This window comes from Arabidopsis thaliana, chromosome 5, assembly GCF_000001735.4.
Source record: "Arabidopsis thaliana chromosome 5, partial sequence".
NCBI classification, from domain to species: domain Eukaryota; kingdom Viridiplantae; phylum Streptophyta; class Magnoliopsida; order Brassicales; family Brassicaceae; genus Arabidopsis; species Arabidopsis thaliana.
This window is the reverse complement of record NC_003076.8, coordinates 7598322-7611912: the sequence shown is the minus strand read 5'-3', so window position 1 is coordinate 7611912 and position 13591 is coordinate 7598322. Positions and strand designations below refer to the sequence as shown.

Genomic DNA, 13591 nt, shown 5'->3' with positions numbered 1-13591 from the left:
CAGTAATGTTCCTTCTCCATTAATTTACAGAGAAACGACTGGCTTTGTTGTTCCTGGCATCCAAGTCTGCATTAGATATTTCCTTCACGGATGATTAGAAGTCCTTCCACATCATCTAACTCAATTGCAAACCTCACTTGTTCAAAGAGCTAATCTTGTTTTGTATTAATCCATTAAGTCAGCGCTTAATCATCTTAGTAATCCACTTCAAGAAGACTCTGGTTTTAATAAACTTGGATCTGTAATATGTCACCAAAAAGTTGAATGGATAGATCCAAACGAAGATTATGCCAAAATGTGTATACTTTATAACAACCAACCTCAAAGAGATGCCTTAGATTTCTTAGATTTAAAAATCGAGGAAGCCTTGCTATGGCCATGCGACACCGCATTCATATAGTCCCCATCATTGTCCTCGTCCCCATCCAAAGACTTTCCACCTATTAGTAATGAAAAACATAAATCAAGAACATCAGGGATTGAGCACTCAAATACTTCTATGAGAGCATTTGTCAACAGAATTGGAAAGGTACTTTTAATGAAATATCATTTGAATGTTGCGATCTCCTTATGTTAGAACCAGCTACATATATTTTCTCCTTACGTTCCTTGATCTGAGATGAACCAAGAGAAGATGTGAGTTAACACAAATATTGAAATCTAGCCAACTTCGAACATTGTAAGCAAATTTTTCGTATTTTCAGGATTTTCATCTTTTCCTCAAGTTTCACAACCCAAATTTGGTTATAAGCATCTCCAACCGAAGCCTCACCTCTAATGCCAACCTGACTCTAAAGGAGGGACAAGAATCTTAATATATATGCTTACAACTAGTATGTATGTTTGGGGAAACGCAAGAAAGTTAATGTACTAGCAGGAACTCAACATTTGTATGTTTGAGAGAAGGTAAAGTTGCAGAAATATGAAATTTAATTTCGAGGCACCAAAGATTGGGAATACTGCGTTTATAAAACAGGTATTAGAAGCAAACCTTTGCTTTGAAAAGGTTATTCCATTTCCTTGTAGCAACTTTAGTAAGACTTCGTCTTTAGCTGCTGTATAGTCCCTTAGTTGCATATAAGCCCATCCAAAATTCTGTTGTAACACCACATTTATTCAAATCCATTAGTTCATTGATCAAGAGACTTCAAAAATCTGATCAAAACTAAAGACTAGTGAGATTACTCTTACCAAGATCCTAGTGGTTTCTTCTCGATTGTGACTTAAAATTTATTGCCATGAGATCTCACAATATTTGTTGTTTCTGGCATCAAAATCTACATCAGATATAGCCTTCACAAATGATTAAAAGTCCTTCCACATCGAAATCTTGTTGAAAGAGGTTCAAAGAGCTGATTTGTTTTGTGTCAAGTGGTTCATCGTCTGACTCATCCACTTTAAGAAGACTCTGGTTCTGAATATACTTGAATCTGTAATATGATACCAGAACTTTGATCAAATAGATAGATCCAAACGCATAACAAGCCAAGATTATGCCAAAATTTTGTATATAACAACCAACCTTAAAACGATGCATCAGATTTATGTTTGCCAACTTTTTACAAGCCTTGTTTGCATCTGGCTCTATCACTTGTGTTTCCGATACACGGCTTCAGCTGTTGTAACGTCACATTCAAATTCATCAGTTCATTGATCAAAAGAATTCAGAAATCTAATCAAAACTAAAGACTAGTGAGATTAATCTTACCAACATCCTAGAGGTTTCCTTCTCGACCGTGACCTGAAATTTCCGGCCATGAGATCTCGCAATTTTTGCTGGTTTTCCATTGAATGCTTCTTCTTGATATATCATCCAAAGTTGTAGCTTCAAGAGCTCAACTTGCTCTTCTGTTCTTCCACCTTTCTGCTCAAAATTCCGATTCAATTTTGTCAATTCTACAATCTAATAACAAAAACTGAGAGAAACGAGAGGATGGTCTCAGTTAGAGTTTATTTACCTTATAAAGATCGATGAGTACATTTTCTAATGATTCTTGAGCTTGTCTCAGCCACCAACACCAACAACAAACATAAAATTTGCCTGTTTTCAAAAAAGATTGTTGTAGTTTTCAGAAGAACAAAAAAAAAAAGTTCATTGAGTCTTAAGAGTTAGACAACTTACAAGTGACAGTTCATTGTTGGCGGAATGTATTGTTTAACTCTAAGATGAAGTTCTTCCAGAAAATTCTAGCACTGCTTATAGGTTCTATAAATTGAATGATAAGAAATAATCAAATAAACTTTGTGTAGCTTAGTTCATTTGGTCTGTCAAATTAAGACATTTATAACTTAGCTGATTGGTTGCTCTGAAGGACTTTGAATAGTCCTAGAACTATCTAAAGCAAAACAAATATTTGATAAACAGAGACAGTTAATGAGCAAGTTAAGGATAGAAAATGAGAAAAACAAATTAAACAAATTCATGTAGTTAAGGAAAAGAAAGTATGTAAGAAATTAAGCACGTAGGCAAGGAATCAAGTTAACCATGTAAGCAAGAAATCAAGTACACACAATTAAGCAAGAAGCTAATGAGGAAACAAGGAAACAAAGAACTAAGTAAACAATGAATCAAGGAAGTAAACGACAAACGACTGAAGCGGGTAATTAAACAAGGAATGAAGAAAGCAAAGAATATGACAAAGAATTAAGGAAGCAAGCAAACTCACAAGGACTGAAGGAAGTAAGCAACAAACCTCTAAAGTTGGTAACAAAACAAGGAATGAAGAAGTAAAATCAGTAAAGCAAACTTGGATTGACAAAAAAAAAATAAGTAAGCAAAGAATCAGACAAAGAATTAAGGAATCAAGTAAGTAAACAACGACTCAAAGAAGCAGAGAAGGAATTATAAATGTGTAAAAGTAAGAAAGTATACATATTACACATAAGCGTAGATGTATGTATGTATGTGTGCAATGTAGATTATGTATGCATTATGTATGTATGTATGCATTTATGTATGTATGTATGCATTAATGTATGTATGCATGTATGTATGTATGCATGTATGTGTGTATGCATGTATGTGTGTATGCATGTATGTGAGTATGAATGACTGCATGTATGTATGTGTATGCATTTGGTTGAGTGATTGCGAACAACCCATAAGAAATGTGGCTCTCCAATTTGTTGTTGCAGAAGAAAAGTGACACAACATCAAACTCCTTCCAAAGGAGATAGAGTCGCCAATTGCTTCCTACACCAAAGTTTTGAGAAAAGAAAGCATAAGATTTCAGAGATCAAAATAGATGAGTAAGTCAACACTAAAGATGCTTTCACTTATCTGATTTAGACCTAGCCCGAATCTTATGAACAGAACACAATACAACAAACCTTTAAAATTACGAGTGGCAATGACAAAGAAAACAATATGATTTTCCACAACCAAAATGATTTCTAAAAGCTTCGTTATCAACCACAGACACAACAAATTAGATCAAAAATTGATCGGATCAGATCGCGAAATTTCAAAATCAAACTTATTGGGTTCGTAGAGTTACACGAACACAAGAAACGGTGGACTTAAATCATAATAAATTCGATTGAAAAACCCACAAACCTCCGTCACAGCCTCCGTAACCCACCTCACGGCGGCCACCCACCACCACCACGGCATCATCCACCGTCGCTTCCTTTAAAGAGTCTTGTTCATGTTTCGGAAGGTCACAAATCATAATCCTCTTGATCCCCCAGTTTCGCGATCGTTAGACACTAGTGATCTGTCGAACCCAAATTAAACAAATCAGGAATTAAAAGGTATTGAAAAAGCAATGAAATGACAAAATCAATCGATCGCTCATAAAATCAAGAAGATTAACGTAAAGATAAGACAAATTAAGTAACAAGAGACATAGTAACAGTAAATCGAATCAAGTAGCAGAGAAACACAAATCGGAAACAAATCTGGAATCATCGGAATTCACTCGACTAAAATCCAGAATTCGAGAATCTCTAACCTTTGAAACGAATAACGTGAGAGAACGCTATTTCTAGATTCTAGTCGCCGGTGGCTTAAGCAGGGTCGCCGGGAAAGCACCGCTTCTCAAAATTTACAGACATTTTTCGAAATGGAGTATTTAGGGTTTTTTAAAATTATTAAGATCAGAGAGGAACTTGTAGACAATTTAACAAAATTCAATTTTGGAAGAAAAAAAAATGCCGCCCATTTCGAGAATAGCAATTTGAATTTCATTTTTGGACACGTCACCGATTGTAACCGCCTGAACTGTTTTTGGTTAAAGATTAACCATGATGTAATTACCGTGATCCGTGAACAATTTTGGATTGGCTCGGTTTGGTTCTAATCTTATTTTGGCTATGCACTGAGTGTCATGGTTTTATTTTCTGTTAATAGGATTAAAACCAAACCGAGAAGTTTTTAGAAGAAGTTTTTTTTACTTTTTTTGAAATCTCATAAATTTAGTCACACATGTCGCGGTCATATTAGTTGCCAGATGTTGAATCCAACGGCAGAGACGTCCAGGCACGTCTAGGGTACGATCCAGTGGAAGATCAATACAAAGTGCTGTGTGTGATGATGTTCCGTCGCTACGGCCGCGATGGTAAAGACATAGAACAGGAGCATTTCGTTTTCACTCTGAGATCTCAACAAAAAGAGTGGAGAAAGATTGACGTCACCGGAGATTCTTACACAGATGTCCAAGGAGGAATATGCATCGATGGTGCTATATACTATGGAGGAGTTGGACACAAAATATTAGCTAGATTTGATGTTAGATCCGAGAAAGTGGAGTTTATTAAAACACAGAAAGACGAAATAGTAAACGTTTATAGTTGGACTTTTATAAATCACCAAGGAAAATTAGGAGGAATAGAGTATAATTACTTCTATAAGATGCGTCTTTTTGGATGCAAGAAAGAGAGGAATATTGGAATTATATGACTTGCGATGTGCCTTGTGAGTGGCGAGATTTGTTTAGGGGGAAGAGACTATCTTCTCCAGGAGAGATTTATACCGGAGAAGTTATGTTGGTTTCTTCTCGTTTAGAATCATCTAAACCTTTTTCTGTTTACTATTACGATCCGATCAAAGAGAGTTTCAGAAGTGCGGAAGTGGAAGGAATTGCGGACCATGAGTTTAGACGTATCCACGGAATTGGTAAGCGTGCTCGTGAGATGTTGTGTTTTCCAGGTCATATTGAGAACATCATGTTCTTGTAACACTAGTCTTCCTAGTTAAACTTAATTATGTTTATTTAGAGATTAATTTTTAACTTCCTACAATATCTTATATCTTCTTTTGTTTGAAGATTTTGCTAGCTATCGTCTATTTTAAATTAGTTTTAGAGTTTTAATGTTATAAAAGTAAATCCTGCTTATGTTAATCCTTACATTACATTTGAAAAGAACAAATGGTAAGTGTTGTGTGTGCGGTTGCTGCATGAACAAATGCATATGTAATCTTCGTAGCAAGAGTTGTGAATTCCGTTTATCTATTGAATGAAAGAAGTATCACAATTCGTAACTCCTCTCAAGCAGTGATGTATAGTAATCCATCAGAAAAAGACTCTAGAACTTTTTGCAATCATTGATCTCGAGTCGAGATGACAAAGACTCTAGAGTATGCAGTAAAAACCATTATGTTCTTAGTTACCTTTTGAAGCATGTTGACGATAGGTTCACCCAAAATATCTAAGAATCTATAAATCAATAAAATAGTAAGTAATTATAAACTCTAATATATCAACTTGATTCTTCATTCAAAACATGAAGCCCATGTTTAGGAATCTCATCCGTCCGAATATCTCACCCCCATTCAAGCCAATTATATGCTCCAGCTTTGGCCAAACTAGCGGCATCAACATCAACAGCTTTAGAGAATCGCTCTTTCAAAGAAAAACTTTCTCACAAGAGACTTCTACTTTTAGTCTTGCGAAAATTTAAGGTAGCAGTATCTACCGTTAGAGCATGTACATTGCACAACATACATGGATGTCTTTAACTATAAATTAAAAAAAAAAAAAAAACAAATGACGTTGTGCCGCATATAAGCTAAGATGTCTCAAAAGAAATATCTTTAATGTTTCCTCCGAGACATAATTCTCTTTTCTGCACTAATTTAAAGACATTTATCTTTTTATTTTATTCATTATAATTTAAAGACACTCATATTTATTATGCAATGGAGGTGGTTTTAGAGTATGGTTAAAATCTTCTGGTTTAATTGACCAGTAAACTGAAAATACTCCTTGAATACGATGAATACGGATTGAATAACACCAAACTTTAATAATGTACTTAAATTCTGAATGGAGAATTGCCTTTTTCAAGTCATTTGTAAAAGCTTAAGAAAATATATATTTAACCAAGTACGTTAATTTGGATTTCTTTACATCATCGACAATCCTTTTTTGGTCAATAATATACTTTTATTTGATCATTGATTATTTCATCAACAGTCTACACTAGCTTTTTAAAGTAATATATGTACTAGATAACAATCCGCGTTATGTGGGGATAAAACGATTATTAATTAATTTTAATGTATTGCTAATATTAAAGTTGTTTTATCTATGTTTATCAAGTTTATGAAATTTTCATATATAAATATATATATATATATATATATTAATATTTATGATTATCATAATTTATGATATATGTCTTGATATATTAATAGACACACAAAATATAAAGTATTCCATTTTGTATAGATTTTATCTCTTAATTGCATATTTTCTTTTATTTTTTGTTTTAATTAATTGAGTAAAATAAAAGCATAAATTAATTGGAAAAAATACTCATAAGTAATATTAATGACAAAATCTATAAATATTTTATAAATGTTAGGTGTTTAAATAAATGGATTGAGGAACTTTGTGACATTTTCGTTAATCATACATGGAGATAAGGTTATTTTTTAAAAGTGGTTATCAATTAATATATAGGGGATACTATGTTCAAAAAAATAGTTAAATTAAAACTTTTAAAGTTTTTAGTATTTAAAAACATATAGAAGTTTGCAATTTTTAAAAGTAAAGCACTTTCATAATATTATTTTAAAATTTTAGTGTTTTTTAATTCAATTTTAGTTAATTTCTGTATTAAAGCCTCTGTTGATTCATAATTGTGTGATACAGTATAGGGATTTTATGTTTCTAGGGTTATCACTTACAAAGCAGCTATGGAAGATTCACAACTTTCTCCCTCACGTAACCTAGATCAAGCCGGAAACTCCTCAACAAACATTCCTTTTGATCTCACATTAGAGATAGTCTCGAGACTTCCGGCAAAACCTATAATCCGGTTCCAAGCCGTGTCAAAGCTCTGGTTCTCTACCATCCGCAGTAAAAATTTCACCGACTCGTTCCTGACTAGGTCAAAGACTCGTCCTCGTCTCTTTTTCACCTTTAAACACTTCGATTCCCGGAAACGTTTCATCTTCTCAGCTCCTGAACGCGACAACAATGACAAATCCTCCACAGTTGTCGCCAGACACGACATGACGATCTCGGATGTCGCCTACATCAGATCTCTCCCCGTCAACGGTTTGTTTTGCTACACGCGTGGTGATTCGATCGCGGTTTGTAATCCCACCACTAGACAAATAGTTAAATTGCCAGATGTGGAATCCAACGGAAGAGACGTATACACACACGTCTTGGGTATGATCCGGTTCAAGACCAATACAAAGTGTTGTGTGTAATGATGTTCGATGGACACGACGCCAATCAACAAGATATCCAACAGGAACACTTCGTTTTCACGCTAAGCTCTCAACAAAAAGAGTGGAGAAAGATTGACATAACCAAAGAAGAAGATCCTTACCGCCACATGAAAGGTGGGATTTGCATAGATGGTGCTATACACTATGGAGTTTTGTATAGAAAAATAGCTAGATTTGATGTTAGAACCGAGAAGATTGAGTTCATTCAAGGACCAGAAGACTTTAATGCAATCTCATGTTATTCAACACTTATAAATTACCAAGGAAAATTAGCATGTGTAGCGTTTGACCCCTACTGTAACACTGAGATGGGTATGTATATTCTACAAGATGTTGAGAAACAAGAATGGTCAAGCATCATAACTTGTGATGTGCCTAGTGAGTGGGGAGATTTGTTTGAAAAAGAGAGATCTTTGTGCACCGGAAAGATTCATACGGGCGAGGTTATGATTGTTTCCACACCTGCGAGGTTAAAGTCATATATGCCATTTTTTGTTAACTATTGTGATATAACTAGGGAGAGTATTAGAAGATGTGAGATTGATGGAATTGCGGATTATGAGTTTAGACGTATCCATGGAATTGGTAAGCGTACTCGTGAAATGTTGTGTTTTCCAGGTCACATTGAGAATATTATCTTCTTTCATTAGACCATCCGCAACGAGGGGTTTTAGAGTGGTTCTTAGCTTTTTGATTGAATAAAATTAAATCAATAATGCTTTCTATTACAAGAGGCGCTCTTATGTAAGAGCGGTTGTTACTTTCTAAAAGATGTTGACGTGTCAATGGTGTAGTATTTTCTTTTTTATGAAACACAAAAAACATTATTTCCCTTTTGTTCCTCTCACGAGCATCAATTCTTCATCGAACTCATAGTTACCGGCGTTGTTTTGAGGCCACTACCATCGTCTCTCTCCGTAATCCTCTCCATCATCGTCATCTTCTCAGTTTCGAAGCATTTTCTCCTTTAATAGGTAAAATTATGTAATTTTCGTTTGTAAACAATGTTGAAATTGTAGAAGTTGGAATTCAGAAAGTGTTTTTTATCAATTCATTAGCTTTTGTAATATAGTCAATGATGGATTCATTAGCTTTTGACTGAAGATTTAAAGCTTATTATATATTGCATACCATGTGTTCGATGATATGCCTAAATGAATTCTGTCTACAGACTCTTTGATTTTGTGTATTAGTTTCAGAGAAATATGTATCTTAAGATGACAAATTGTAATTCTAAATAGTATAGTTTCAGAGAATTCTGATTGTTTGTTGGACGATGTAATCGAAAGTGGAAACGCTACAAGATTTGGTCCCTTAAAAGATGGTTTCATGTTCGAAACCTCAATTGGTTTATCAAGAATGTGAGTTTCAGTCTTGTTCCTTTCTTTTAGATGAAGTTCATTTCTTGACTCTCCTCACTTTACTCTTATTAAGTTTTTTTTTAGAAAAATTAAGAACCTCAACTTAATATACTACCATTGATCATGCCAAAACTTAAAATTCTTACCCAAACTCTTAACAAAACTTTCAAAATCAATTCATAAAATATTACTAAAAGCCTTTGCTAATAACCTACCATTGTGGATGCTCTTAGCTTCTCCTTTCTTTGGAGATATATATTTTCTTTTGTTTAAAAGATTTTGCTTTGGTTCTATACTATTTTTATAGAGCCTCATGAGACTAATCTTTGAAAGTGCTTTAGCAAAGTTTTGTCTTGCAGTTTGTGAGTTTTTTTTTGTCATCTGAAAATATATATTGATTAGGATGAGACCACAACAAACATCAGGTTGGAAACAATAAAACAGACGCACCATAACTACTCTTCACCTATACTAAACACCTTAACGAATAAGGCCTTTACAAAGGACTGCTATTTGCTGATGCATCTTCAATAATCAATCTCCACTCTGGAATCAACCTCAAAGTATCCAAAATTAGAGCCGCTTGATATCTATAAGATGGCAATGCTTTTGGTCTTAAAACAGGACCAATCAATTCCGAATCTTGCAAACCAACATACAAAGCATGGAATGGAATATCAGACATCCATCCTCAGTATTAATTAGCCTACCATTCTTTCTGAAGTTTTGACTTCATGAGCTCGTCAGCTTTGACTTCACCTCAGTGGACACACTGCCAGAAAAATACACAAGGATTAAAGCAAGATTCACCTATATCAAACACTTAGAAAAAGGGATTAGAACCATAGAGTTTATTTCATCATCTTGTGGAGAAAACTGACTCTGAAGATCAGATACAGAAATATCTCACAATCCTTAGATGACAAACAAAAAGAAACGAATGTTGGGGGCGATTTTTGGTACTTCTGCTGGCTTTACCCCATTTGGGCCGGCTCTGAACAAAAAATGAGAAGAGCTTCACTTTTGTCTAACTGAATCTTTTCAACCAATTATGTGCCGCCATTTGCTAAACTTTCTGTAGACAGAACCGTACATGATTATTCTCTCCTCCTTGGTTGGTCGTCTCCATCAAGGTAAGAGTGTTGTGTTCAAAACCCTTAAACCCAACTGATCAAACGCATACATACATAACTCCGTCATCTTCGTCTTTACTCCAAAATTCCAGACATTTGAAGCTTTTAAGCATCTGGGTATTTGATCTTCTATCCACAGATCATAGAAACCCAAGAGGCAAATGTCTATTTCCCTAAAAATTTCCCACATTTCAAGTTTCTCCAACGATGGGTTCAATAGTGTAAAGCAATGCAGAGTGAGTCAAAGGTTTGAAATTAGATCGGTTTGTTTCCGTAGAAGCCCTGGTGTTGAATCTAGACGGATCCATTTAAATTCGGACTTGTCTTCTCGGAATTTGAGAAACCGATGTGTAGGATCGGATGTGGTTACGGGTGAAATATCCGGTAGATCGATACCGGATTGGGCTTATAGTGGCGTAAAAGATGAGACTTTAAGCGATTTGGAGCCGGAACTTGATGATGGTGATGGCGGCGATGAGAATGGGAACAACGACGGTGGTGGAAATGGTGGTAATGGAGACGGAGGAGGAGGAGGTGGAGATGGAGAAGGAGATGATGGAGAGGATGAAGCAGATAAAGCTGAGGAGAAGGAGTTTGGTCCGATTTTGAAGTTTGAAGAAGTTATGAAAGAGACAGAACGTAGAGGGATTACGTTACCGGAGGATATGTTGGAAGCGGCTAAATCCGTGGGGATTCGAAAACTGTTCCTTCTTCGTTACCTTGATCTACAGGTTTTTGCTTTTGAGAAAAAATGATTCTGTTTTTGTATGATGGTGATTCATGTTTGAGTCTGAATTTTTTCGTAGGGTTCTGTTTGGCCGCTTGGGTTTCTGATGAGATCATGTGCGATGCTTCGAAATAGAATGCTTGCAGATCCTTCATTTCTCTTCAAAGTTGGAACCGAGGTTTGTCAATGAATAAGCTAATGCTGTTCTTGGACTAGTTATTTAGGATTGAAATTGAATGATCTTGTTCTACGGATTTAATGCAGGTAGCCATAGACTCTTGCTGTGCAACTTTTGCAGAAGTACAGAAGAGAGGGGAAGATTTCTGGTCAGAGTTTGAGTTATATGCTGCTGATCTTTTAGTTGGTCTTGTGGTTGATGTTGCCTTGGTTGGACTTTTGGCTCCTTATGCACGTATCGGGAAGCCGTCTGTGGCATCAACAGGTTTATTCAAGGATCTTAAACGTGCTTGTGCATCCCTTCCTAGCAGGTAATACTGTTACTGTATCTCTCTCGTTTTTTTCACTTTTGTGTTAACTGTTCCCACTGATATCTATCGAGCTGGTGGCTGTGTATTCGGGATGAGATGTACTTATACATGCTTTTTTTTTTGTACTTCTGAAGTGTTTTTGAAGCAGAAAGACCGGGTTGTAAATTCTCAGTTAACCAGCGGATTGCAACATTCTTCTACAAGGTATGGAGAAGAACTATTGCTTTAATGTCCTTTGTGGATCTTGCTTACCTTTGGTTTGATTAATTGATGTGATTCTTGGTCCAGGGCCTCTTGTATGGGTCGGTTGGATTCGGCTGCGGCCTCATTGGTCAGGGAATTGCAAATCTGATCATGACAGCAAAACGGTATTCTTTCACCATCGACTTTATCTTGCTACTTTTCAATGATGAAATGAATCTTCTGACTGTTTAAAAAACTGTTCTTCACTGAAATTTGAGGTTACCTTTGTTAATAGGAGTGTGAAGAAATCAGAGGAAGACGTCCCTATTCCACCTCTTTTCGAAAGCGCTGCTCTCTGGGGTAAGCTTTACTTTTGATCTCTAACTATGTTCTACAGAATCATCGATGCTTTTCCCCTCTGATGTTCACTGAAAACGATAGTCTTGAACCGTCGATATTGTGTTGTCTACTCTTTTTCCGAGTTCTTGTGATCAGCCATCGGTTTCTTAACCGGGCTTAGTTTCTTAGAAAGGAAAGAACCTGAATTGCCAATGATACCAAGAATAGATTATGCTTACAATTCTATGTGAAGATATTAGCTACATTGTCCTGTTGTTAGCAATATTAGATCAATGGAGAGGGTAATTTAGTTGCTGAGCTCAGAGATAACCCTGAAGTTTACTCTGTGAATTGTTGATTACATATACATATATATTCACTCTCTTCTCTGTATTGCGCTGTTGTTCAGGTGTGTTCCTCGGCTTATCTTCCAATGCGCGTTACCAAATCATCAACGGCCTCGAACGCGTCGTGGAAGGTTCTACAGCGGCCAAACGTATCCCTGTGGTCGCTATGGCATTCACGGTGGGAGTCCGGTTTGCTAACAATGTGTATGGCGGTATGCAATTTGTAGATTGGGCTAAATTGTCCGGCGTTCAGTAATCAACCGGTTCGGTTTTGTTACAAACCGGATAGTAAACTAGCCTAGATGTCAATCCTCAGGAGTATGAGAGTATCTCTAATCTGATGGGGAAGTTTAGTTATCTGAGTTTCATTAGTGTGATTAGGTTATTTACCGAGAGCTACAGAAAGAGAATCTGGTTCATGATACGGACCGGATTCTTCTAACCGGAATACTACTCGATACAACATTTTCAATTTGGTTTTGGAAGTTGAGTTTCTCATGGTATCCTTGTCTCTCTTATTCATTTTTCTGAATCATATACTTGCAATAATGACTCAAACTTTTTATCAGCCGTTAGCCTCTGCGTTTTTATAAAGTTTATAACAATATGATCACAATGGCGAATTATGTCAACTAAACGTCATTTTTGACGTTTGCGTTGATTCATTCTTCTGTGTTTTTTTTTTCACTTTTCCCACCGTTAAAAGTGAGAAGGGGAAAAGGAGAATTGTTGGTAGGTGGAGATATTAAAAGTAATAAATAAAAATATTTAAAGCAACTATGAGTGAGTATATTACAAAAAAATCTTTCGATATTTATTTGCAAGGAAAATATTCTTAGGATACTTTGATGGTAAGGCATCATTCGATAGATGGAGGATCTTGCGAGTGACAGCTTAGTAACCACTGTCATCCAACTGCTGCATGATCCTCATCTTTTGTTCTCTTGTTTCTGTTTTGTGCCCCTTAATGATATTTTATTTATACTCCTTTACTTAATTTGAACAATTTATATTATATGCCCTATAGATTAATTAATGTGAATACCAAATGGTAATCAAAAGCTGACGACTGTTCAAAGGAACATTGTCCTCCCAAGGAAGGTGAATCATTTGATTAATCATCCCTACGTTGGGACCATAACTTGACCTGAATTTAAAATCCGGTTTTTTCATGGTCTCATGGTATGGTTATGTACTTATGTTATACTGAAATACCAATTGAATACATAACCGCGGTGAAAAACAGTTTAAGATTTTGAGACAGATTGTACAAACTTCGTTTTAATGGTGCAGTCTTTTGAGAAATGGCCAGCTTTCTTCATTTTTAAT

At 35.7% G+C, this 13591-nt stretch overlaps 3 protein-coding genes, 1 non-coding gene and 1 pseudogene across 7 annotated transcripts; 4 read left to right on the top strand and 1 right to left on the bottom strand.

Moving 5' to 3' along the window:
- Positions 1 to 8: 8 nt before the first annotated feature.
- Positions 9 to 3671, bottom strand: AT5G22794 (uncharacterized protein; the record flags this gene model as incomplete). 2 transcript variants are annotated; one of them, NM_001343767.1, is made up of 11 exons in its annotated part: positions 9 to 239; positions 321 to 440; positions 534 to 614; positions 992 to 1095; positions 1192 to 1222; positions 1300 to 1430; positions 1564 to 1616; positions 1709 to 1864; positions 1980 to 2004; positions 3100 to 3193; positions 3557 to 3671. In NM_001343767.1, coding segments are annotated over 8 exons (606 nt in total). The 2 variants fall into 2 exon arrangements, with proteins under 2 accessions (NP_001318623.1, NP_001154733.1); NM_001161261.1 differs by lacking the exons at positions 9 to 239; positions 534 to 614; positions 992 to 1095; positions 1192 to 1222 and having other exon boundaries at positions 322 to 440; positions 1959 to 2004.
- A 574-nt stretch (positions 3672 to 4245) lies between these two features.
- AT5G22792 lies at positions 4246 to 5178 on the top strand (annotated as a pseudogene). The gene is made up of 3 exons: positions 4246 to 4250; positions 4471 to 4833; positions 4938 to 5178.
- Positions 5179 to 7090: 1912 nt separating this feature from the next.
- On the top strand, positions 7091 to 8413 carry AT5G22791 (F-box family protein). Of its 2 annotated transcripts, NM_001161259.1 has the most exons (2): positions 7091 to 7582; positions 7708 to 8413. In NM_001161259.1, the coding sequence occupies exons 1-2, from the start codon at positions 7142 to 7144 to the stop codon at positions 8332 to 8334; spliced, it is 1068 nt and encodes a 355-aa protein (NP_001154731.1). In that variant the 5' UTR covers positions 7091 to 7141; the 3' UTR covers positions 8335 to 8413. The 2 variants fall into 2 exon arrangements, with proteins under 2 accessions (NP_001154731.1, NP_001031923.1); NM_001036846.2 differs by having other exon boundaries at positions 7091 to 8413.
- On the top strand, positions 8414 to 9000 carry AT5G22788. Its single transcript, NR_144270.1, has one exon. It is a non-coding gene; the product is annotated as an other RNA (non-coding RNA).
- A 390-nt stretch (positions 9001 to 9390) lies between these two features.
- Positions 9391 to 12832, top strand: RER1 (reticulata-related 1). The gene is made up of 7 exons (NM_122185.3): positions 9391 to 10909; positions 10985 to 11083; positions 11170 to 11393; positions 11528 to 11597; positions 11682 to 11761; positions 11872 to 11936; positions 12325 to 12832. The coding sequence occupies exons 1-7, from the start codon at positions 10340 to 10342 to the stop codon at positions 12516 to 12518; spliced, it is 1302 nt and encodes a 433-aa protein (NP_197671.1). The 5' UTR covers positions 9391 to 10339; the 3' UTR covers positions 12519 to 12832.
- Positions 12833 to 13591: the final 759 nt, after the last annotated feature.

Coding starts and splice junctions, on each gene's coding strand:
- AT5G22791 (NM_001161259.1), top strand. CDS start 7,142: ATGGAAGATTCACAACTTTCTCCCTCACGTAACCTAGATCAAGCCGGA. Junction 7,583..7,707: donor AAATAGTTAAATTGCCAGAT/GTGGAATCCAAC, acceptor GATATCCAACAG/GAACACTTCGTTTTCACGCT.
- RER1 (NM_122185.3), top strand. CDS start 10,340: ATGTCTATTTCCCTAAAAATTTCCCACATTTCAAGTTTCTCCAACGAT. Junction 11,084..11,169: donor TCTTCAAAGTTGGAACCGAG/GTTTGTCAATGA, acceptor GATTTAATGCAG/GTAGCCATAGACTCTTGCTG. Junction 11,937..12,324: donor CGAAAGCGCTGCTCTCTGGG/GTAAGCTTTACT, acceptor GCTGTTGTTCAG/GTGTGTTCCTCGGCTTATCT.